This window comes from Meriones unguiculatus, chromosome 17 (genome assembly GCF_030254825.1).
Source record: "Meriones unguiculatus strain TT.TT164.6M chromosome 17, Bangor_MerUng_6.1, whole genome shotgun sequence".
In the NCBI taxonomy this organism is placed as follows: Eukaryota; Metazoa; Chordata; class Mammalia; order Rodentia; family Muridae; genus Meriones; species Meriones unguiculatus.
Genome location: NC_083364.1, coordinates 20,984,509 through 21,009,807, shown reverse-complemented (window position 1 = coordinate 21,009,807; position 25,299 = coordinate 20,984,509). Strand labels below are relative to the sequence as shown.

The window sequence follows — 25,299 nt, the reverse complement described above, 5'->3', positions numbered from 1 at the left end:
GGATATGTTTTCTTTGTCATTCAGAATGAAACATAAAAGAAACTAATCCACTCTCATTCAGAGATTCTCTGTTAGCAAATGTGTTTTCTACATTTCAATATTATTTTTAAAGGAGATGTTTTCAAAGAAGAGACTGCATATGGAAATTTGGATTCAGTTTGGCTGTGAATGTCTGCATTGGTATGGGTACTGGACTGGTTCTGTATTGATTCACTATAATTCATAAATTTTCTGCTATTGGCATGATGATATGTTTTTCAGAGTACAGTAAACTGGTAGTTTCCTGACATTCTGCACAGGTGACTAGAACATATTAGCATATGAGCAACAATGGAGGGAGATACGCTCCTGTCTGGATGCTGTGCTTGAGGCTGCCCTTCCCCATCATGAAAAACAGGAGGCCATATCGTCCCATGATTCAGCAATAGCTTTGAATTGCATGGGCCCTTTATGACCTCACCTCTCATCTCACTGTGGATTTTCTGATGAAATCCTCTGATATCATTGCCAATGATGTTCATGCACATGGCTGTTGACACAGGTTGGGGACCAGAACTGCTAGGGATAATATTGTCCCTGGAGCATATATGTGAAATCATGGCACCCGAGGCTGGAGGACATGGTCCTCACAACATGTTTTCTGAGCTGTTTGATGAAAATATTTCAGGTCTCAGATCTGGATCCTGAGGCCAGATGTATCCAGGGAGCATGTCACAGAATGGGGAGAAGAAAACTAGGGGACATAATGTACCTTCCTCCAATCAATGACAGTAATAAAAGAGGCACAGAGGGGTAAATGTGCATGTGATGTTTGCCTGCATGAGTAGCTGGTTCATATCTGCTCAGTCTCAGCTCTTGGAAGACATGAGGAAGCTATGTGTTATCATTTCCTTCTTGCTCCTTAAGCTTTCTCTCACATTGTGCAGTTTTACAAATACAAGCTGCTTTTGGAGAATAAAGGACAATGAGGATGATAATGGAGATTTTTGGAAAGACTGTGATTTTTGTCTTTTCGTACTTCAGGAACCAGAAGAGGAAGATTTTTATAAGAAAAAACTTGATTTTAGGTCAATTTTAGCCTATTAATTTTCTGCATAAATGTCAACAATTATAAGTCTGTACCTCTGTAGGGAGGGAAGCTCTGAGAGTTTCTCTCCTGTGTTTCCCTCTATAACATTAACAAATAGAGAAATCTTTTTTATTCTTCATTATTTTAATACTTTCAAAGGCATTTCATTGTAGTGTGGATTTCTTATATGAAAATCCAATTTAATAAGCTGTAAGGTGAAAGAGACAGGTTACTCTTTCCTGTTTCCTCATGGATCTCCTTATGTGGAAAGAGCCGTTGCCTAGAGTCTCATGATCTGACATGAAAACACAATCCACATGTCTGGCATGAGTTCAATGTGAATAGGGTATATTACAATGTGTCTTCAAGTGTCGGCCAAGGATTCCTGCATCAGCATGTATCCTTAAAGGTCTTTATAAAGAAATCACTTAACTTTGATCTCTAATAATAGTGTACTATGTTATGCATAGAAAGAAATGTGTGTGACAACTGTGCATGATTATTTGTGGAATATTATACAAACATTTGTGAATATACATGTACATTGCTTTAAAAAGTGTTTCCATACCAGTACTTAATGTCATTATGGAGCATAAAATGATTAAGAAAAGCAAAACCTGTCAGCTGTGAGATTCAGTGTCATCAAGTTTTACATTGCGTCACTTGTGCATATGCTCAGTCACAGATGGGGCATGATTAATATCAGATAGATGACCAGTATTCCTTTCAGCTAATGAGTAGCTGCAACATTAAGTAAGAGAACCAGCCTACTATTCATGGAAAAGGTGTTCTCAATTTGTCTACAAAGTTCTTAATATACTGAGTGTCAGAGTTTAATAGTGGTGGTTGCAGAGCAGAGAGAGCAGAGTAACTATTGAATTTCATCCACTTTGCCGCTATGCAATGTGCCTGGGCCTTCTTTATGCATGTACTGAGGTTTTCTGTGCTTTCTGTAGTCTCTTACTCGCATCCTACATTACAGAATGCATTAAACCCAGTCAGCCCCACGGCACTGTGCAGACTTTGACTCTGTTCGTTGCTCATATTATTGGTTTCCATACGCATTTATTGGATGCAGGGTAAACTTCCAGACATATATACATTATTTGCTGGTCAAGGTGATGACTGACTTTGCATGTTTGGAGTTACTTTATATTTATTTATGGCAGAGAGAAGTGTTTATTTCAGGTTCTACTTTCACATCAGAGTCTATCATCGGCAGGCAGGCAGGGCTGGAACTGATATGGAGGACATGGAGAATCACCTCTTGCCCTCTTTCCATAGAAGATTCACCTTGTTTTCATATACTAATCAAGGGCCACTTGCTAAGAGGGGGCACTGCACCACGTGAGCTGAGCTCTCCCACAGAAATCATTGATCAAGGAAAAGCTCTACAGGCTTGTGTACACGCCTTTCTCATGGAGGGATTTTCATGATTAATATTCTCTCTTCCCAAACTTGTGTCAACTGAACACTAAAGTTATCCAGCCATGTTTCACGGGATGACCATAGTCTCATGAGCCCAAGAAATCTTGTTTCAGCCTGGACCTGCAAGAATGTACTCTTTCCTTTTTATGCTCTACTTACTAGTTTCCAGAGAACCTCAAATATAATATAAATATTTGTGTATAAAAATTTGTCAGACTTTTTATATGAGCTGGCTCTAATTGAATTTATTTTACTCCCTCAATAGTGACCACATAGATAGAAAGAAGTTTTTATCACTTTAATGGCCATATTATATTTTCAGTGTTTAATGGATTCAAGTATGCAGCCATGATCATTCAGGCCTTTACAGCCATTGAAGCAGGACATCCTCCCCAAGCTTGGTTGGCTACCATAAAAAGCTAAAATGTTACGCTCAGGATGCGAGGCTAAGCACTGCGCTCAGGGTCAGCCGCTATGGACCCAGAGAAGAGCATGTCTGGTTGCATGCGGGTTGATGCCCCAGGTCCCGCCTCTGAGAATATCAGATGGATCTGATGCTCTTTGGGTGGATGACACCTAAATGAACATCGGTACAAAGTCCCAATTTATTTCTAATATCAGAGATCAGACCTCTACTCTTGCCTGATGCGTCTAAAACAAAAAGGGGGAACTGTAGAGAGCTGCGGAATGCTATGCCTTAAAGATGGAGCTGGTTTCCACCTTCCACCTTCCCGATGGTGAGTGCTCTCTGTCACGAACAATTCCCATTTGGCTAAGGCTGAGGATCTGGCTTGCTTCCATGTATGTGGACCTATCTGCATTGCCCACGTGGCACGCCTGGGTTGGCTACCCAGAGGCTATTTAAGCTGTGGGCTGGCTTTCCCCAGGGTCCGAGGATTGTTCAAGGTTCCTGAATAAACTGCATTGAAAAAAAAAAAAGAAATAAAGATTTCTGAAAGTAGCTCATTGTTTTGCTCTCTGATCTCTAAAAATATCTATACAAAACAATGATAAACAGTATCATCTCCATTTGTATAATTAAACATAGCCTCACTTAAAGACACTAAATAAAATATGTGGTGTTTAGTTACAACAGAGCTGAGGGCATATAAAGACAAGACAAACTCGAACCCACTCAGCACACAGATATATGGTCATGGGCCATGTAACATGTTGGTCAATGAAAGACCATAGATATGATGATGTATACCATATAACTTGGGTGTGCAGTAGGGTAGACCATGTAGGTTTGTGCAGGTATATTCCATGTGTATAATGATGAAATTGCCTAATGGGTGATTTCTCTGGACCTCTTATCATCATGAAGCTCTTGAGGGATTATTAGAATGAGAATTACTCATTAGAAAGGGGAGTAAACTTTATTCATTTTGTATCCCCCCATACACTCCTCCCTCCTCCCCTGACGGTCCCACCCTCTCGCCCCCTTTCTGCATGCATGCCCCTCCCCAAGTCCACTGACGGGGAGGTCCTCCTCTCCTTCTTTCTGATCTTAGTCTATCAGTTCTCATCAGAAGTGGCTGCATTGTCAGGGTTCTAGGTTATCTCCATGAATTAATAAAAGTTAAAAAAAAAGAAATTATACTGAAAAGAAAAAAAAAAAGAGTCTTGGAATTGGCTCAGACACATCTTCAAGTATTTTCCTGTTGTATTTTTAAGGCATTAAAGGTATTTCTTTCCATAAAACAAACAAACAAACAAAATCCCCCTGCTCTCAAAATAAATAAATAAAGTATTTAAAAAAAAGAAAAGGGAGTAAATACTTTCTGCAGAGATTATAGTACTTCTATGATTACTGTAAATTAGGAAATATGTAGAAATGAAAAAGAACAAGTGTAAACTGTGAAGAATCACCATCCAGAAATGCAGACTAGTAGTATTTTAGTAGGTTTTCTACATTTTTTGCTTTGTTGAATTATGGTTTTTGCTCATATATTTGTTTTTCCCACAGAGCTTTCTGCAGCTCTCTGCTTATTAGCCTCTTAAATTCTTCTCATACAGTATGTCTGTATTCAGCCTACCCTCCCTCCACTCCTCCCAGTTCTAGCCCACCTTCCATTTTCCTATATCTCCACTGCTCCTCCATTTCCTTCATGAAGAGCAGGCCTCCCAGGGCTATCAAATGAATATGGCATAAGAAGATGCAGTAAAACTAGTTACAAAATCTTCATATCGAGGCTGGTTGAGGCAACCAAGTAGGAGGAAAGGGGTCCCAAGAGCAGACAAGATAGTCAGTCACTCCTAATTCCACTGGTAGGAGTCCTACAACCACACCAAGTTAATCACAGCGTGTATGCAGAGAACCTAACAAAGACTCATTCCTGCTCCTTAATTGCCACTTCAGCTTCTAGGAAACGCTATCAATGCTGCTTAGTTGATTCTGTGGGCTGTGTTCTCCTGATGCCTTTAACCCTCTATCTCCTACAATGCTTCCTTCCACTTTTTTGAATTGTTCCCTGAATTCAGCCCAATGTTTCGGTGTGAATTTTTGTATCTCCTCTCATTGGGTTATGAAGGACATGTTTCTGATGATGATTGGGCTAGGCACTGAGATGAATATAACAGCATTTCATTAAGAATCATTTATTTCAGACCATTGCTGACAGTCCATGCTTGCTTAGTCTCTGCTCTTGGACCAGAGCAGCAGGAGAGCAAGCACAGGACACTGGTGGGAAAAAGTGCAGCTGTCACATTGTTCAAAGGTTGCAAACCAAAATGTCTTTATGTAATTTGATTTCTTGTATGGTAACGTCTTAATAAAATTTGGCCAGTTTTATAGAAGAAATTATTTCTCTGCCTATTTAGTATTGTTTATTTTTAAATATCTAAAACTGGATTTTTAAGGTGTTATGTGAGCAAAGTTAATATTTTCCTCCTAAGGTCTAAATAAAGAGAAAGCAGTTTTCCATAATAAAAAAAGAACAATTTATTTTTTTTTCTCAGTTGTGGTTGGTTCCATCCCAGGTCTCTGAGCAATCCAGCTTCTAGTTCCTGCCATCCAGGCAGTTTCTGGTTTGAGCCACTCCTTTGTGTCCTGGGTTTCAAGTCACACCTGTCATTGCTTGGCAAACTTCAAAAGCTCTGAACCACCATTGCCCAGCATAGCTTGCAGGCAAGACAGATGTGAGCAAAAGGTTTTGAGGCTCCTACCCTGGAAGTCTTGACCAGTTATAGAAGATGGTTGGTTCTGGCTCCATCATCTCTATTGCTAGAAGTCCTCACTATGGTTATTGCTACAGCTTCCAAGAAGTTTCAACTGCACAAAATATCAACCTCATGTCTCCATCTTCCAGTTGCCTATCCCTGCACTTTCCCCTTTTCCTTCCCTCCTCCACCCCTCCTGTTCCAATCCCAACCCATCCTCTTGTATCTATAAAATCTATTTTATTTTTCTTTCCCAGAACAATCCAATTTCTTAGGTTGTTAAAATCAAGATTTAATCTGTTGTCTTCTTATAAGATGAATGATTTATTTTATTATTTTTTTAATATCTGTTGGGACTTGCTTTGTGAGTGATTATGTGGTCAGTTTGGAGAAGATTTCATGAGATACTGATAAAAGGGTATAATCTTTAGTGTTTTGGTGAAATGGCCTATACATCCATTAAGTTTATAACATCTGCTGCCTCCAATATTTTTGTTGCTATTGTCTCTATGACATGTCTTTTGGTCAGAGTGGTGTGTTGAAGTCCCTCACTTTTGATGTGTGAGTGTTAATGTGTGATTTAAGCTTTAGTGATGTTTTTTTTACAAGCATGTACCCATGCATTTGGGGTATAGATGATAAGAACTGACATATCATCTTGGTGGGTTTTTCCTTTGATGTATATAAAGTGTTCTTTCCTGTCATTTTTTATTAATTTTGGATTGATATTATTTCTAGACATTAAAATGGTTTTACTAGCTTGATTCCTATGTCCATTTGTTTGAAATTTTTTTCCCAGTCCTCTACCCTGAGGTAACGTCTATCTTTCAGCTTGAGGTAAGATTTTGTAAGCAGAAGGGTGGATTGTGTTTTCACATATATTCTGTTAGCCTGTTTCTGTTTCTTGGAGAATTATTGAGAGATATCAGAGAGCATTGACTGTTAGTTCCTGTTATTTTGTAATTGTTGGTGTGATCTGCTATGTACGTGTGATCTGATGGGGTGAGATTTTTGTTGTTGTTTTTATGGGTGCAGTTAATCTTGGCTTGCAGTTTTCTTTTCAGTGCCTTTTGTAGCAGTGGATTTGTGGCTAGATACTGCTTATATTTGACTATCATGGAATATCTTGGCTTTCCTTTTTATTTCTATGGTAATGGTTTCCACCGTATAGCATTGTGGGATGGCATCTTTGGTCTCTTAGTGCCTGCAGGACACATTTTCAGACCCTTCTCACTTTTTGTTTCAATTGAGAATTCCAGTGTTAAGTTTAAAAGATCTGCCTTTCTTTGTTAATTTTCTTTTCCCCTTGCAGCCTTTAATATTCTTTATTTTGCACATTGAGTGTTTTTGTTATTATGCAGTGAGGGGACTGTTTTCTGGTCCAATCTATTTGGCATTCTGTAACTTTCTTGTACCTTTAGGTACAGGAGATATGCCTTTTGTTCCTGACTTTTGTTCATGGACTGTCCCCATTCTCATCGCCTGCCCAGCCAACTGTCAGTGAGTCCTCCTTTCCTCCCTACCAAGTCTAAGCTCCCAACTCTGACAGAGGGCCTCCTAATTAATATCATTTTGTAACATTTTTTAGGTTAGGAAAATGATTCCATGATACTGTTGCTCTATGTCAACGAGATCTATGTCAGAGTTGGTAGCTAAGACATGGTGGGGAAAAAAAAGGAGGGTCCACTGGGAATAGGCTGGGCAGGCAATGGGAGTGTGGGGACAGTCCATGAACAGAAGACATACTTGGAGTGCTGCTGGACAGCATTTTCTAGAGCAGGGAGCCTCTCCCATAACTTGAGAACAGAATACCTTGACAAGGAGGGAGGGGTAGTTGTTGTATGTGTGGGTTGATACTGAGAGTGAGGGGAGTCAGCAGTCATTCAGCTTACTTGGATTTACTACATTGAGCTAGGCCTCTAGTCAAGCATGGTGGCAAATGCTCAAGATGTTAGTTAGATCAGGTTACTCATTTAAAATGTTTTTTTTAATCCATGAATATTCTTATTCATGTTCTTCCTTATCTAAAAATTTGAGATTTTTGCTATAGTTTAATTTTCTTTTTACTCTCCTGATTCCATCCAAAATAGATTATTTTTCATACAAGATACTCTGATTACAGCTCCCCTTTGACTATACCTCCAAGTTTCGCTCCATGTATTGTCCCATCTGAATCCACTCCATTTCTGCTCTTTTTAAAATGGAGCAAGTTTCTAAGAGATAACAAACAAACAAAGAAAAACACATTAAGATAAAAATATAAAAGTATGACAAGGTAAACTAACAGGAGAAAAGTAGCCCCTAAAGGAAGGTACCAAACTCAAAAGATCTCCTCATTCACATAATCAGAAGTCTTGTGCTCATACTCAACTGAATTTTAAATATGTAGAGGATTTGGGGGTAACTTATGTCTGCTATGTGCTTTTTACTTATTCTTTTTGAGTTCCTATGAGCTTTGCTTAGTTGATTTAAAGGTCATTGTTTTATTGGTGTCCTCCAAAACTTCTGGCTCTTACACTCTTTTCTTTTCCATGTCCATGCGGTTCCCCAAACCCTGACAAGATGGATTTCATAGAGATATCCAATTTGATCTATGTGTTCCAAGGTTTCTCTCGCATTCTCTCTTTCTCTTCTTCATGTCTGTTTATGTTTCTCTGCATTTTTCCACTTGCAGTAGAATGAAGCTTCTCTGATGATGACTGAATAAGGCACTGATCCAGGAGTATAACAGAATACCATTAGAGGTATTTTACTGTTACTTTATTTTAGACCAGTAGTATTTGTTTTGTCTTAAGGTTCTGGGAAATCTTGTCAGGGTTTCTTAGCCATCCAAGTTGTGTAAACATGGATTCTATTTCATGGAGTGGTCCTTAAGCACACATAGCTTGGTTACTCCCAAAAGTTTTGTGTCGTGTTTTGTAGGGAGAACAGATTGTAGATCAAAGCTTGTGTGGCTGAGCTGGTGGTTAATTTTCTCTCTGGAGGCCTGCAGAATACCTTTCTACACCCAAGATTGAAGAATGTAAGAATTAAGATTTATGGAGAGAGCAGCTTGACTTCTCTATGTTCAGTAAGTTTTGTGAGTGGTGTCTTCAGTAATGAGCCCTGATTGTCAGTTTGCAGGAAGCAAATTATTGTTTTGCCAACAGCCTGGGCTGTTTGGGATTTCCATAAGAAAATGTGCTCTTTGGGATTTCCATTTGGCCTCCAACTTGATTGGATATAACCAGGTTACTGGAAGCTTCATTTGGTGAAAAGAGTTGACACTTGGGACTCTTCTCCCTTATTATTGCAGACTACACTAGGATTGCCTTCATGTATTTTTGGAAAGTTTCCACTCATATTAACTACCCCTTCTTTCTTATGGTTCCTGGAGAAGACAGGAGCTCCACAAGGACCAAATATATCTGGGCACAAGGGTCTTTTATGAGACTGTTTCTCAAACCAAGGTCCATGTATGGATATAACGTAGAACCTCCGCTTGAATGTAGCCCATGGTTCCTCAGTATCCAAGTGGGTACCCTAATAAGGGGAACACGGACTATTTCTGACAGGAACTCAATGGTTCTTTGAGTTCTTTGAGGGTTCTTTGACCTACTCCCTCCTCAAGGGAGGAGCAGCCCTTCTAGGCCACAGAGGAGGACATTGCAGCCAGTCCTGAAGATACCTGATAAACCAGGATCAGATGAAAGGGGAGGAGGTTCTCCCCAATCAGTGGACTTGGAAAGGGGCAAGGAAGAGATTAGGGAGGAAGGGTGAGATTGGGAGGAATACAGGGAGTGGGATACAGCAGGGATACAAAGTTAACAAACTGTAAGTAATATTTAAAAAACTAAAAAAGATCATAGCAAACATAAACATTTATTAATAACATAGTGGAAGGGATTTGCATATCAAATAAAGAAATAAAATGAAAATTCTCAAACTAAAAAAAAGAAGTTTCCACTCCACTAGGTTTCCTTCTGATCCTCAAATGCTCTGTTTGCTCTGTCTTTGCCCAGATTTCTTCCCTCAAACAAAACTTCTCTCCTCTTGAGCACTGGATTCTCCAGGTCCCACTACTCCATGGCCAGTCTACCCAATACATTCATTCTATTTCCCCCTTTCAATGAGATCCATGTGTTTCAGTTAGTTCCTTCTACAGATTGCATCTTAGTTATCATTTATTTAGCAGCTAATATCCACATATAATTGAATATATTATATGTATCTTTCTGGTTCTGAGTTGTCTTAGTCAGGGTGATTTTTTCTATTTCCTCCAACATGCTTACACATTTCATGATGTCATGTTTTTACAGCTGAGTAATACTCCATTGTGTAAGGGTACCATATTCTAAAATCTATTAAAAAAAGATATGTAGTTTGTTTTTAGTTTTTGCATATTATAAATAGAGCCGCAATGAGCATATTTCAGCAAGTGTTCTTGTGGTAGGATGAAGCATTCTTTAGTCAAATGCCAAGAGTTTTATAGCTGGATCTTGAGGTAGAATGATCCCCATCTTCATGAGGAACTACTATGCTGATTTTCAGAGCATCTGAACAAGTTTGCGTGTCCACCAGCAATGAATGAGTGTTCCCCTTATTCCACATCCACAGTACGATGGGCTGTCTCCTATGTCATTGGTATTAGCCCTTCTAAGAGGTATACAATGGAATCTCACTAATGTTTTGATTTGCATTTACCTGATGACTGAGAATGGTGTTCATTTCTCAGCCATTTGAGTTTCCTCCATTGATAACTCTTAGATCTGTACTACATTTTTTTTCATGTCAGGTTTCACTGTGTAGCCCTGGCTGTCTTGGAATCACTTTATAGTCCAGGCTAGCCTTGAACTCACAGGTTTTTGCCTGCCTTTGCCTCCCTGAGTGCTTTGATTACATGTACATGCCACTGCACCCTGGGATACTACATTTTTTTAATTGCATTACTTGGTTTTTGGTATCTAGTTTCTTGATTTCCTCTTATATAGCTATTAGCATTAGTGACTTTTTAAAAAGAAATAGGTATTTTTCATTACAAGTATATTAACTGCTTCAATACACTTTGATGCTTTAAAAAATTCTTTTATCTCTAAATTCACAATTGACTAGTGCAATCTGCAAAAGAACATGGTGGGTATTTGTGTTTCAGATGAGAGACAATTGCTAATGGAAACAGAAGTCCTGGGAGACTATGCTGAGACATAAGAACACATTTCATAGGGAGAAAATGGCCCAGTGTTCTGACTCACTAAAGGAATGCTGAAGAATTAGGAAGGCTGTAATGTTAAGACTAGTCTGATAGGATTTTCTGTTTGTTTTACTAATTTAACATAGTAACATTCACACAAAAATATGAGAGAAAATTGATGTATGAAATACACCAAAAATGAAATAATAGCCATAGGATGTGTTATATTGTCTTCTATAAATGATATGAATGGTTAGATAAATTTAAATGTTTGATAAAAATTAACAGTTGAAGTTACTAAAAATAATTTCCCAAAATCTTTATGGAAATGTCATTATTGATGGTTTTTCTCATTGTGTATGAAATTAGCAAAATCAATCATAATCTTTTGCGAGTAAAAATGTATTCTTAGACAATGTCTTAGGAGTACGTAATGCTTTTTAAATTTCTTCACTCTATTTCAGAAAGTATAATATTCTGTCTTCAGAATATAATCATATGTGATTCACTTTTAATATTTTATGTTCTTTTAATGCTTCATTTTCACATAATAATTTACAAGTTATTACATAAGAGATCAAACCATAATTTGGTCTCAGGCATTTGAAATGTTATTGTTAGTTATTGATGGACTTGAAAGCCAAATAAAATTTTATTGTATATTGTATGATTCTTTATGTGTCTTCAGAATTTATATATATGAATAAAAATGTAATTAATAAAATATGTTAGATTTTAATCTTTTAATATTTATGTTTTAATAATTAAAAATAAAGCATAAAACACTGTGAATTGAATATACTGTTCACATCATTTGATTTTCAAGTTTCCATAGAAATGAGAATACCAAGACAGACAGACATATAGAAGTCTCACTGTCTAGGTCTAGTTCATAGATGAGGTCAGAAATAAAACCAGCTCTTTATAGATTTCCACCAATAAAACTCTCGATCAGCATGACTCATTTTGATGAATTCTGAAAATGCTTTCATCTTTAAAGATCTCTTATTTGTATACCTTTAAATAGGATAGGTGGAACTTATACAGAAATTTAGAGAGGGCATATGTTAAAATGTTCACTTCAATATATTTGAACATTTGATGTTTGCAGTATCCTTTACTATTCTCCTTTGTCTTCTTTTAGAATAACGGATCAGAAATATGAGTTTATTCTTGTACTGCTTTTTGCTACTGATGAGATCAACAGAAACCCTTACCTTTTACCCAACGTGTCTTTGATATTTTTTTTTGCTACTGCCATGTGTTTTAATGCATTAAATACTTTAGATTTAATAATTTCAAAAAACAACAGTCGTCAACTTCTTCTTAATTATTTGTGCGGAGAGCCTACATGTCTTGTAGGCCTTACAGGACCATCGTGGACTACATCTACAAAACTGGCAAACTTTTACGATGAACCAAAGGTGAGGCTGTGTGATAAAAAGGAGATTTAATAGCTTATCAATGCCAATCCCAAGGTCATACAGAGAATGAATGGGCAGCATGGATTGCTGTGTGCTAATCAATATATATTCTAGAGGATGAAGGAGTCAGATATTGATATGTCATTAACATTTCCCTATATTAAAAAATGGATAAAATGGAGAAACACAGAAAATGATTTGTTGAATGTCCAGATTTGTAAGACATGTTGTAGAACCGTATAAGAATAATGCATGATACTTACAAGGCAATCTTAATTGCCTCTTGCAGGAATTCTGGAAGGTGAGTAACACAACTCATATCTACATATGAACTTCTAGCTAATCATGCTTCTCACTTTGCTTCCTCTGTGTCACAACCTTCAGATTTTCTTTGGACCATTTCATCCTATCCTGAATGACAAAGTCCAGTTTCCTTATGTCTACCAGATAGCACACAATGATACATGTTTGCCCAATGCCATGGTGTCTCTGATGCTTTATTTTACATGGACCTGGATAGGGCTGGTCATCTCCGATGATGACCAGGGAACTCAGTTTCTCTCAGACTTGAGAGAAGAGATGCAAAGTAATGGACTCTGTCTAGCTTTTGCAAATGTCATCCCAGATAGCATGCAGTTATACTTGACAAGGGCTGTCCTATATGATAAACAAATTGTGGCATCATCAGCAAAGGTTGTTATCATTTATGGTGAAATGAACTCTACCCTGGAAACCAGCTTCAGACGATGGGTATATTTAGGTCTAGAAAGAATCTGGATCACCACCTCACAATGGGATGTCATTACAAGGAAAAGAGATTTCAGCCTTGATACCTTCCATGGGACTGTCACTTTTTCACAAAACAATGGCATGATTTCCAACTTTAAAAATTTTGTGCAAACAATGAACACTTCCAAATATCCAGCAGACATTTCTCAGATGAGAAAGAAGTGGAATTATTTTAATTGTTCAGTTTTTGATATAAACTATAGCACAATGAATCATTATTCATCCAATATTTCTTTGGAATGGTTATCACAGCATGAATTTGACATGGCCCTAAGTGAAGAAGGTTACAATTTATACAATGCTGTGTATGCTGTGGCTCATACCTACCATGAAAGTATGCTTCAACAAATAGAGTCTCATCAGCTAAAGGGAGTATTAATCGATGACTATGAGCAGGTAAATGATATTACTTTACACAATGCTTAAGTTATGGTATTTTTAAATGGTACCACAAATGCTCGTTTAATTTTTTCAGAGACCATTTCTTCAATACAGGAATTCTATTGCAAAAATCTACATAAGAAAAGATTTTTTTGTAGATAAATAGACTGCAAAACAGTAAAATTTTAATGACTGATAATGTTTTTATGAGTATCTGTTATTTTTATGAGACTGTGACTTTACATTTTACCAAATGAGCTCAATATTGGAATAACTAAAGATTTTATTATAAAATACTCATGTGACAACTAGAAGCAAATTTGTTTTTCAAGAAATAAACCATGTGTTGGTCAGTGTAATGGATAATTATTTATATGAACTGTTATTTCGTTATGTAGACAAATACTAAGGACTAAATAATCCTTTCATTAAATTCATTTTTATTTTTATATGTATTACACATTTCTTGGTTTACTAATCCCTCTCTTCTTTTCAACAACATTAAAACACCTTACTCACTGTCAATTTTATGACTTATCTTTTAAAAAATTATTTTTGACACTCATACACACTTCTGTAAAAATATCTATACTTACTGTTTAGCAGTTTTTATATAAGTAATGAGTATCCAGCTCTGTTGCACTCGGTTATTCAATATTTGGTAAATGTTTATTTACCATAAAACACAGATGAAGTAGAATTAAGTTTAATTAGCCACGAGATACCTTGTTTTTCACTAGATAGAATACCTTCAATATAGTTGCCTTTTCTAGAAAATATTGAAAAATATAGTATATCCACAATGTCTCTTGACCTTATTGGTGGGCATGTGTAATTATCTAATGATGCATCTCACTTAGGTGGATTCTTTGTTGAAGAATGTTGCATTTACTAACCCTGTTGGGGAACTGGTGAATATGAATCTGAGAAAAAAACACTGTGCAGAGTATGACATTTTCAGCATCTGAATTGTCCACAAGGCTTTGGATTAAAGGTGAAAATAGGAGGCTATTCCCCTTATTTGACACAGAGCCAACAACTACACATATCTGAAGACTTAGATTTGGCTATGGGATCAACACCGGTGTGTACAAATAACTTTCATATTTTAATATGTTTATATAATTAAAACTTGTGACATTAGAGCTATGGCTTATTGAGAAAGAAAAATTGCTTCTCTTACAAAGCATCCAGGATCAGTTCATAGCATCCATATTTGATGGCTCACAATTTTCTTTAAGTGTATGTCATGAGAATATTTGCCTCTGACTTTCATGGACACCTAAAATCACATTATAATTCACTCCACACCAAAGAAACATATATACAGAAGTAAAAATATCAAAAGTATTAAAAAAATTTTAACTAGGTATAAAACATGAAATGCGGTCATTCTGCGTATACATCTTCACAGCATAATAAAGATTATGGTGCAAATGAGTTCACAAACATTTCTCTGTATACTAGACTTTGAGTGTAAGTTTAAATTTTTTTTCTCAATGCAGTTTATTCAGGAACCTTGAACAATCTTCTGACCCTGGGGAAAGCCAGCCCACAGCTTAAATAGCCTCTGGGTAGCCAACCCCAGCGTGCCTCGTGGGCAATGCAGATAGGTCGACATATACGGAAGCAAGCCAGATCCTCAGCCTTAGCCAAATGTGGAGTTGTTCGTGACAGAGAGCACTCACCATCGGGAAGGTGGAAGGCGGAAACCAGCTCCATCTTTAAGACATAGCATTCCGCAGCTCTCTACAGTTCCCCCTTTTTGTTTTAGACGCATCAGACAAGAGTAGAGGTCTGATCTCTGATATTAGAAATAAATTGGAACTTTGTCCCGATGTTCATTTAGGTGTCATCCACCCAAAGAGCATCAGACCCGTCCGATACCTTTTTCTCAGAGGCGGGACCTGGGGCATCAACCCGCATGCAAGCAGACATGCTCTTCTCTGGGTCCAAAGCTAGCCCAGAATTTTTAATGTAATCCTTTTTTCTGATATCAAGCATAGAATGAACTTGTAATGAATATATACTGTTTCCCTCAAACCACTCTTTTTTCTCACATTATGATGCTTACGCATGTTATATTTTCTAGAGAACTTTTTTATGAAAAATATAATTCATATTTTACCAGAAAACTTGGCACATAGTATTGATATGCACATTTCTACTCTTTTTTGTTCCTTTACACAAATAAAAGTGATAACAAGATCACTCCACAGTCTTATTCTCCTGGCTCCCAGCTTGGTCTGTGACAAACCAAGGCTCAGGCTCTTGCTGTTGTAAAATACAATGTATTTAAGATCATGGGAATAGCTTACAGAATGAAGCACTTTCTGTGAAAGAATTAAGACAGAGTGCAGACACAAGAATGAACTCAAGGATGTGGTAGTGTTTCAGTGGGCACTTCCTACTGACAGAGAAAGGGCTCAGGATATTCTTAGTGCTGCATGATATCTAGCTTTGAATACATAGTTGGAAATAAAAGAAACCTTACCACAAAGAGTAGAAAGTGAAGAAAAACACCTTATGCTTGTCTTCTGAACTGCAAATGCATGCAGAGCTGCAGCTGTTCTCACATCGACATGCAACAATCACTCACACATACAATCATGCATACACTTTTATGCATGTCACATACACATAAGAATTTAACTAATTTAAATATATTTAATTGGAAAATTGTTACATCTCTATCCCATTTCCCTTCAGCATCAATCATTACCCTCTCTCAAACCGCTTCTATATATCCCCTCTATTCTCAAGTTGATAATATAAGGAATAAAGAGGTAGAGTAAATCGAGATATATTATATGTATGCATTAAATTCAAATAAAAATTCTGAGAAAAAACTATTTTATGTTGTGACATATGAAAAATTTACATATTACTTGGATGGTTTTTGTTTCTAATATACAAGTGAGTTACGAGGACAAAATTAAGTGAATTTAGAGAATCTCGTATGGTAAGCATCAGAAGAATAAAAATGAGTAGAGAAAATAAATGTCCCTTTTGTAATTATTACATTAATTGTTCAGGTGAGGGACTTAAACAGAAGAGGATTTTGATGCATGAGAAGCACAGCTTCTTTAATGAAATATTGTATTGTGTGAACAGTACATGCCTGAGGGAATTGCATCTCCTTGTTATATGAAGATCAGACTAAGAGCACAGGGCAAAGTGCTCAATGCATCCTATCAGCTGGTTGTGATCTAGACTTGATTTCTAAGTCAGTGTTTTATTGAATATGGTAATTCTTTAAAAAAAGAATTTGGGGCTGGTTTACACTTTCAGAAGTTTAGTCTATTACTGGAACGGCAGGGAGGATGGCAGCACACAGTCAGGTATGGTTGTGGAGAAGCGGCTAAGTGTTCTGTATCCAGATACTTGGGCAGTAGGAACAGAGAGATACTGGGGCTCCTTGGGTTTTTGAAATCCCAAAGCCCACCCTCAGGGACACCCTTTCTACAAGGTCAAACCTTCTCTAAGGAGACAACGTGTTCTAATCTTTTAAATAATGCCACTCCCTAGTGACCAAGCAGACAAGCCTATGAGCCTATGGGGCTAACCCTTACTCATTCCAGACACCATGTTTTAATTCCATAGGTGTTTAGCCATACTTTCATGCAAAATGCAGCTATTCCAGCTTCCAAAGTAGGCATCATTTATCACACTATTGACACCTTTTAAATGTCCAAAATTCCAGATTCTAGGTATTTCAAATAAAGCACTTACAAACACGGTAGAGCTAATGTCCATGATGTATACTTGAGCATATGTTGAGGTAGCACTATTTCCTAATTTTCTGAGAAAGCACCAAATGGATTCCAAAGTGGTTGTACAAGTTTGCATTCCCACCAGCAGGGAAGGAGGGTTGCCCTTTCTTCACATCCTCTCCAGCATGTGGTCTCACTTGAGTTTTTGATCTTAGCCATTCTGATGGGTGTAAAGTGAAATCTCAGGGTCATTTTGATTTGCATCTCCCTGATGGCTAAGGATATTGAGCATTTCTTTAAGTGTTTCTCTGCCATTTGATATTCCTCTACTGAGAATTTTGTTTAGCTCTGTACCCCCTTTTTAAATTGGATTACTTGATTTGTGGCTTTTTTTTACTTTTATTAATTACACTTTATTCATTTTGTATCCCCCCCATAAGCTCCTCCCTTCTCCCCTCCCAATCGTATCTTCCCTCCCCTTCTTCACACATGCCCCTTCCCAAGTCCACTGAAGGAGAGGGAGAGGTCCTCCTCTCCTTCCTTCTGATCTTAGTCTATCAGATCTCATCAGGAGTGGCTGCATTGTCATTGTCTGTGGCCTGGTAAGGCTGCTCCCCACTCAGGGGGAGGTGATCAAAGAGCAGGACAATCAGTTTATGTCAGAAGGAGTCCCTCTTCCCATTACTATGAAACCCACTTGGACACTGAACTGCCATGGGCTACATCTGTACAGGCGTTCTACGTTATCTCCATGCCTGGTACTTGGTTGGTCTTTCTCTGGAAAGACCCCTGTGTTCAGTTTTTCTGGTTCTGTTGCTCTCCTTGTGGAGTTCCTGTCCTCTCCAGATCTTACTATTTCTCACTTCTTTCATAACATTCCATGTACTGTGCCAAACAGTTGGCCATAAGTCTCAGCATCTGCTTTGATAGTCTGCAGGGCAGAGGCTTTCAGAGGCCCTCTGTGGCAGATTCCTAACTTGTTTCCTGTTTTCTTTTTCTTCTGATGTCCATTTGCCCTTCAGGATGGGGTTTGAGCATTTTAGTCAGCATCCTCCCTCTTGATTAGTTTCTTTAGATGAACAGATTTTAGTAGGTTTATCCTATATTATATGTCTATATGAGTAAGTATATACTGTGTGTGTCATTCTGTTTCTGAGACAGCTCACTCATGAGCTGATCCTTTCCAAGTCCCACCATTTACCTGCAAATTCTATGATTTCCTTGTTTTTCATTGCTGAGTGATATTCCATGGTGTAGATGTACCACAATTTCTGTATCCATTCTTCAGTTGAGGGGCATCTGGGATGTTTCCAGCTTCTGGCTATTACAAATAAAGCTGTTACAAATATGGTTGAGCAAATGTCCTTTTTGTGTACTTGAGCCTCTTTTGGATATATGCCCAGGAGTGGTATGGCTGGATTTTGAGGAAGGGCTATTCCTAGTTGTCTGAGAAAACGCCAGATTGATTTCCAGAGTGGTTGTACAAGTTTACATTCCCAACAGTAGTGTAGGAGGGTTCCCCTTTCTCCACAACCTCTCCAGCATGTGTTGTCACTTGAGTTTTTCATCTTTGCCATTCTAATGGGTGTAAGGTGAAATCTCAGTGTATTTTTGATTTGCATTTCCCTAATGGGTAATGACATTGAACATTTCTTTAAGTGTTTCCCTGCCATTTGATATTCCTCTATCGAGAATTCTCTGTTTAGCTCTCTTCCCCATTTTTTAATTGAATTACCTGGTTTGCTGCTTTTCAGCTTCTTTAGTTCTTTATATGTACTGGATATTAGCCCTCTCTCAGATAAAGGGTTAGTGAAGATTCTTTCCTAATCTGTAGGCAGTCGTTTTGTTCTAACAACAGTGTCCTTTGCTTTACAGAAGCATTTCAGTTTCATGAGGTCCCATTTATTGATTGTTGCTCTTAGAGCCTGTGCTGTTGGTGTTCTGTTCAGGAAGTTGTGTCCTTTACCAATGAGTTCTAGGGTCTTCCCCACTTTTTCTTCTAACTGATTTAATCTGTCTGGTTTTATGTTGAGGTCTTTCATTCATTTGGACTTTAGTTTTGTGCAGGGTGATAAGTATGGTCTATTTGCATTTTTCTACATGTAGACATCCAGTTAGCCCAGCACCATTTGTTGAAGATGCTATCTTTTTTTTTCTTTTTCATATTCTTAATTCAGTTTACAAGAGTTTCTCCATTAAAAATGCTTTTTTTTAATTTTCCCTCCCTCCTCCCCTCCCAATCCCACCCTCCCTCCTCCCTCTTCTTGCATGCCACTCCCCAAGTCCACTGATAGGGGAGGTTCTCCTCTCCTTTCTGATCTTAGTCTATCAGTTCACATCAAAAGTGGCTGCATTGTCCTCTACTATGGCCTGGTAAGGCTGCTCCTCCCCCCCAAGGGGAGGTGATCAAAGAGCAGGCCAATCAGATTATGTCAGAGGCAGTCCCTTTTCACATTACTATGTAACCCAATTGGACTCTGAACTGCCCTGGGCTACATCTGTACAGGGGTTCTGGGTTATCTCCATGAATAGTCCTTGGTTGGAGTATGAGTCTCTGGGAAGTTCCCTGTGTTCAAATTTTCTTGTTCTGTTGCTCTCCTTTTGGAGACCCTGTCCTCTCCAGCTCTTACTATTTCCCAGTTCTTACCTAAAATTCCATTCACTCTGCCCAACAGTTGCCCATCAGGCTCAGCATCTACTTTGATAGTCTGAAGGGCAGAGGCTTTCAGAGGCCCTCTGTGGTATGTTCCTAGGTTGTTTCCTGTTTTCTTCTTCTTCTGATGTCCATCCTCTTTGCCTTTCTGGATGGGGATTGGACATTTTAGTTAGGGTCCTCTCTCTTGCTTAGTTTCTTTAGATGCACAGGTTTTAGTGGGTTTGTCCTATGTTGTATGTCTATATGAGTGAGTATATACCATGTGTGTCTTTTTGCTTCAAAACCATACAATGGAAAAAAGACAGCATCTTCAACAAATGGTGCTGGTCTAACTGGATGTCTACATGTAGAAAACTGAAAATAGATCCATACTTGTCACCCTGCACAAAACTGAAGTCCAAGTGGATCAAAGACCTCAATATAAAACCAGACACATTACATCAGCTTGAAAAAAAAAGTGGGAAATACCCTAGAACTCATTGGTACAGGGGAAAACTTCCTGAACAGAACACCAACAGCACAGGCTCTAAGAGCAACAATCAGTAAATGGGACCTCATGAAACTGAAAAGCTTCTGTAAAGCAAAGGACACCATCATCAAAACAAAGCGACTGCCTACAGATTGGGAAAGAATCTTCACCAACCCTTTATCTGACAGACGAAGATGCTATCTTTTTTCCTTGTATGGTTTTGGCATCTTTGTCAAAGATCAGGTGTCCATAAGTGTGTGGGTTTATTTCTGGGTCTTCTGTTCGGTTTCATTGATCCACCATTCTGTTTCTATGCCAGTACCATGCAGTTTTTATTACTGTTGCTCTATAGTACAGCTTCAGATCAGGGATGGAGACACCTCCAGATGATCTTTTGTTGTAGAGGATTGTTTTAGGGAATCTGGGTTTCTTGTAATTCCATATGAAGTTGAGAATTTTTCTTTCTAGGTCTGTAAAGAATTGTTTTGGTATATTTGTGGCTTTTTAACTAATTTAGTTATTTATGTGTTCTGAATATTATCCCTGTGTCAGATACAGGGTTGGTGAAGATCCTTTCCCAGTCTGTAGTCTCTCATTTGTTCTGATGACAGTGTCCTTTGTTTTAAGTCTTAAACTTTTAACAGTTTCATGAGGTCCCATTTATTAATTGTTGCCCTTAGAGATTGTGCTGATAGTGTTCTGTTCAGGAAGTAGTCTCCTGTGCCAATGTGTTCAAGGCTCTTCCCCACTTTTTCTTCTAACAGATTTAGTGTGCCTAGTTTTATGTTAAGGTCATTGATTCACTTGGTATTTGGTTTTGTGCAGGGTGATAAATATGGATCCATTTGCACTTTTCTACATTTAGACATCCAGTTGGACCAGCCCAACCATATCAGTGTTATTCTTAACAGCCAGAATCTGGAAAGAACCCAGATGTCCCTCAGCTGAGGAATGGATACAGAGAGTGTGCTACATTTACAATATGGAATGTTACTCAGCAATTAAAAACAAGGAAATCATGAAATTTGTAGGCAAATTGTGGGAACTAGAAAAGATCACCCTGAATGAGGAATCCCAGAAGCAGAAAGACACACATTATATACTCATTTATAAAGATATTAGACATATCATATAGGATAAACATACTAAAATTTCTACCCCTAAAGAAACTGAGCGAAAAGGAGGATGCTGAGTAAGATGCTCAATCCTCACTCAGAAAGGGAAATAGGATGAGGGAGGGGGCAGGGAACAGGACAGGAGCCTACCACAGAAGACCTCTGAAAAACTCTACTCAGCTGGGTATCAAAGCAGATGCTGATACTCATAGCCAAATTTTAGGTAGAGTGCAGAGAATCTTATGAAAAAGGGGGGAGATATAAAAAGACCTGAAGGGGATAAGACTTTCACAAGTAGAGCAACAGTACCAAAAAGTCTGGGCACAGGTGTCTTTACTGAGATTGACACCCCAACCAAGGACCTTGCATGGAGATAAGCTAGCATTCCTGCTCAGATGTATCCCACAGTTTTCAAGTGTCCAAGTTGGTTTCTAATAATGGGAACAGGGACTGTCTTTGACATGGACTCATTGGCTGGCTCTTTGATCACATCCCCCTCAGGGGGTAGAAGTCTTAATATGCCACAGAGGAAGATAATGCATCCAGTCCTGATTAAAGTTGATAGGCTAGGGTCAGAGAGAAGGAGAGGAGGACCTTCCCATTAGTCGAGTTGGGGTCGAGGGAGGGAAGGGATAGGAGGGTGGGATTCAGAGGGGACAATGGAGGGGGCTACAATTGGAATACAAAGTGAATAAACTGTAAATAAAGAAATAAATAATTTTTAAAAGATATGAAAAAATCCAAAGATCAAAGTTTTTCTGATATTCAAAGCAATCTCTTAACTATACCATCCTGTTAAATCAAAATCAAAAATAGATCACATATTTCCAACATACAGATGCACAGAATATATAGTAGTATTCTAAAAGTGAGGAAAGAAACCAAGTAAGGAAAGACAGATCAAAATCTAGAAGGGAAGTTTCCAACTTCTGCTTCTCCATGTCTCATGTCAAAGTGTTTTTCAGATTCCCAACCCCTTTTAGTTTTGTTGACTGCAAAAACATTCTCTCTTTGCCTGATTAAACATCCTGTATGTTTCTCTCATTGGAAGGTATTCCCTGACTATGACCTTTACAGAATCTTGGTATCTCCAATCAAATCCAAGGTTCACTTTCACAGATTCACTCAGTAGATTCTCTTGGGTTCCACACAGAGATATCTGACAAATTCCTAGTGTACTGCCTTTTCTTGGCAATAGAAGGAGATTTCACAACCACTTTATTTTATCCTTTACTCGAAGCTACAACTCTGTGGCCAAAGCTCCCAAGGTTTTGTACTTATTGGGCATGTAACTCCACCTACTTGTTCAAGTATGTTTTCACCAGGTTTCTATTTTTGATGATTTCATTCATTGCTTAGCTTCTCTCTAATTCTCTTTCATGAATTGGAAGTTTAGCTCTGTGAGGTTTACATTCCATTTAACATCATTCCATCTAGTTGTCATTCCGTTTAGCAACAGACTTTAAACTTTTTATAACCCTGAGCTCTACACGTAGCTCCATTATACTTCCTGGTGTTCTTTTACATTCTCCCTCAAACCGGACATTTTGTACTTTTCCTTGCTTACCTTGCTCCTTTTCTCTACTTAAGATGGATCATTAATACCCACCAAGGAAGTCAAAATTAGTTATTCTTAACATTTCCTCTACCAACATTCATCACTTTGACTCAGGGAAGCTTTTTAGAACAAGAGCAAAAATCACCAACATTCTTTGAAAAATCATAGAAGAATAGTCTCTTAGCCTCTTTGATTTTTTCCCTTTTAAAATTCTTGACCTGAGCAACAACTATACAAATGTCCCTTATACTCTCTTTCATGATACTTCTGATATGGCCTATTAGTCCCTACTTAAAGCATTCAACTTCTTTCCTAATCCAAAATACCAAAGTTCACATTCCTCCAACAGCAAAATGGGCAGGCCCGTCACGGAAATACAGTTCCTCTCTAATATTTCTGCCTTGGTGTGTGTTCTATTGTTATAAAGAGACACCATGACTATGAAAATACTTATAAAAGAAAGTATTTAATAGGGGCTTGCATACAGTTTCAGAGGTAGTCCATTATAATCATACCAGGGAACTTTGGAAGCATGCAGCCATGCATAGTTCTGTAGAAGTTGCTGAGTATTCAGGAAGCAGGTATCAGGAAGAGAGAGTCACTGGATTTGGCCTGAGTTTTGGAAAACCCAAGGTTTATGCTCAGTGCCATTTATCCTTCATCAAGACCACACCTAATCCTACAAGACCAAACCAACTCTAAAAATAATGCATCTCCTAATCTTTACAAGTCACTCTACCCCTAGGGACCAAGCATTCAAACCTATGAGCATATAAGGAAATTTCTCACTCAAACCACTATGCTTGCACAGCCCAAAGATCTGTGTCTAATAATTTTAAAGCTTGAAGTGTTAACCAGTCTGACCTGTTATAAATTACCATTTTTAATGCACCAAGAAATTCAAGTATTTTTCTTATTTTAAAAACTTTTATAAGTATAAAAGTTAATAAGTAAGAATAGATTTTTCTTTTCATTTTTTTATGAAGTTGGTATGCTTCATCACTAGGGATTGTTACAGAACAGCATGATCTCATTCCTTCCTAGAGCAATAAATACTAAAATTGTTAATGAATAATAAAATGTTTATTGTGTTATTCTCTGATTAATATAAATACTAAATTATTAAATATAGAATGATGAAATTTTATTAAAGTCTGTTTGTATATTCTCCAGCAGATATGGAACAGTGTGTGAGCTGTCCAGATGACCAGTATGCCAATGCAGAGCATACATACTGCCTGCAGAGGCAGGTCTCCTTTCTGGATTATGAAGACCCATTGGGCATGGCTCTGGCTTGCATGTCCTTGTGTTTCTCTGTACTCACAGCTCTCGTACTTGGTGCTTTTGTGAAGTACAAGGACACTCCCATTGTGAAAGCCAATAACCGCATTCTCAGCTATATCCTACTGATCTCCATCACCTTCTGTTTCCTCTGCTCATTGTGTTTTATTGGGCGCCCCAACATGGGCTCCTGCATCCTGCAGCAGACCACATTTGGAGTCTGTTTTACAGTGGCTCTTTCTACTGTCTTGGCCAAGACAATTACTGTGGTCCTGGCCTTCAAGATCACTACTCCAGGAAGAAGGATGAAATGGATGCTGGTGTCAGGAGCACCTAACTTTGTCATTCCCATCTGTACCCTTGTGCAACTTATTATCTATGGAATCTGGCTGGTAACATCACCTCCATATGTTGATACGGATACACACTCTGAACATGGGCAGATCATCATTGTGTGCAACAAAGGCTCAGTCATTGCATTCCACCTTGTCCTGGGATACTTGGGCTCTTTGGCTCTGGGGAGCTTCACTCTGGCTTTCTTGGCCAGGAATCTGCCTGACAGATTCAATGAAGCCAAATTTCTGACCTTCAGCATGCTGGTGTTCTGCAGTGTGTGGATCACCTTCCTCCCTGTCTACCACAGCACTAAGGGGAAGGTCATCGTGGCTGTGGAGGTCTTCTCCATCTTGGCTTCCAGTGCAGGGTTGTTAGGGTGCATCTTTGTGCCAAAGTGTTATGTTATTTTGATAAGACAAGATTCTAATTTTCTTCAAAGGTACCGTAATAAACCACTGTATTGAATCCTTCCTAGTTTAAAGTTTTAGATTATGCTTAAAATATCTCTGTTCCCTTCCCTGGGAATGGCCAGTTTTACAATTCCCAGATTTTTTCAGTTATAGGCTTAAAACCTTTTGATCTTTCCTCCATCTAGTTTAACAAATTCATTGGTGTCATCTTTGTTCCACTCACAATTTGGGAGTCATGTGAGTGATAACTTTTCGTATGCTTTCTGCAGTTCTTAGAAGACATTATCACAGTATGCTTCCTCATCCTTTGACTCTCAAGATAGTTTTTAAAATTTCTT

The 25,299-nt window shown here is 38.2% G+C and overlaps 2 protein-coding genes across 2 annotated transcripts in view; one reads left to right on the top strand and one right to left on the bottom strand.

The window, feature by feature from the left end:
• The window catches only part of LOC110541778 (vomeronasal type-2 receptor 116-like), a 63,111-nt gene extending 62,584 nt beyond the window's left edge, over nt 1-527 (bottom strand). Inside the window, 1 exon segment of the mRNA XM_060370101.1 lies at nt 461-527. Within this exon segment, the coding sequence (XP_060226084.1) occupies nt 461-527 (67 nt within the window).
• A 337-nt stretch (nt 528-864) lies between these two features.
• Nucleotides 865-25,015, top strand: LOC110563750 (vomeronasal type-2 receptor 116-like). The gene is given in 6 exon segments (XM_060370876.1): nt 865-1,067; nt 11,974-12,253; nt 12,638-13,438; nt 14,284-14,386; nt 14,389-14,511; nt 24,111-25,015. Coding segments are annotated over 6 exon segments (2,415 nt in total).
• Nucleotides 25,016-25,299: the final 284 nt, after the last annotated feature.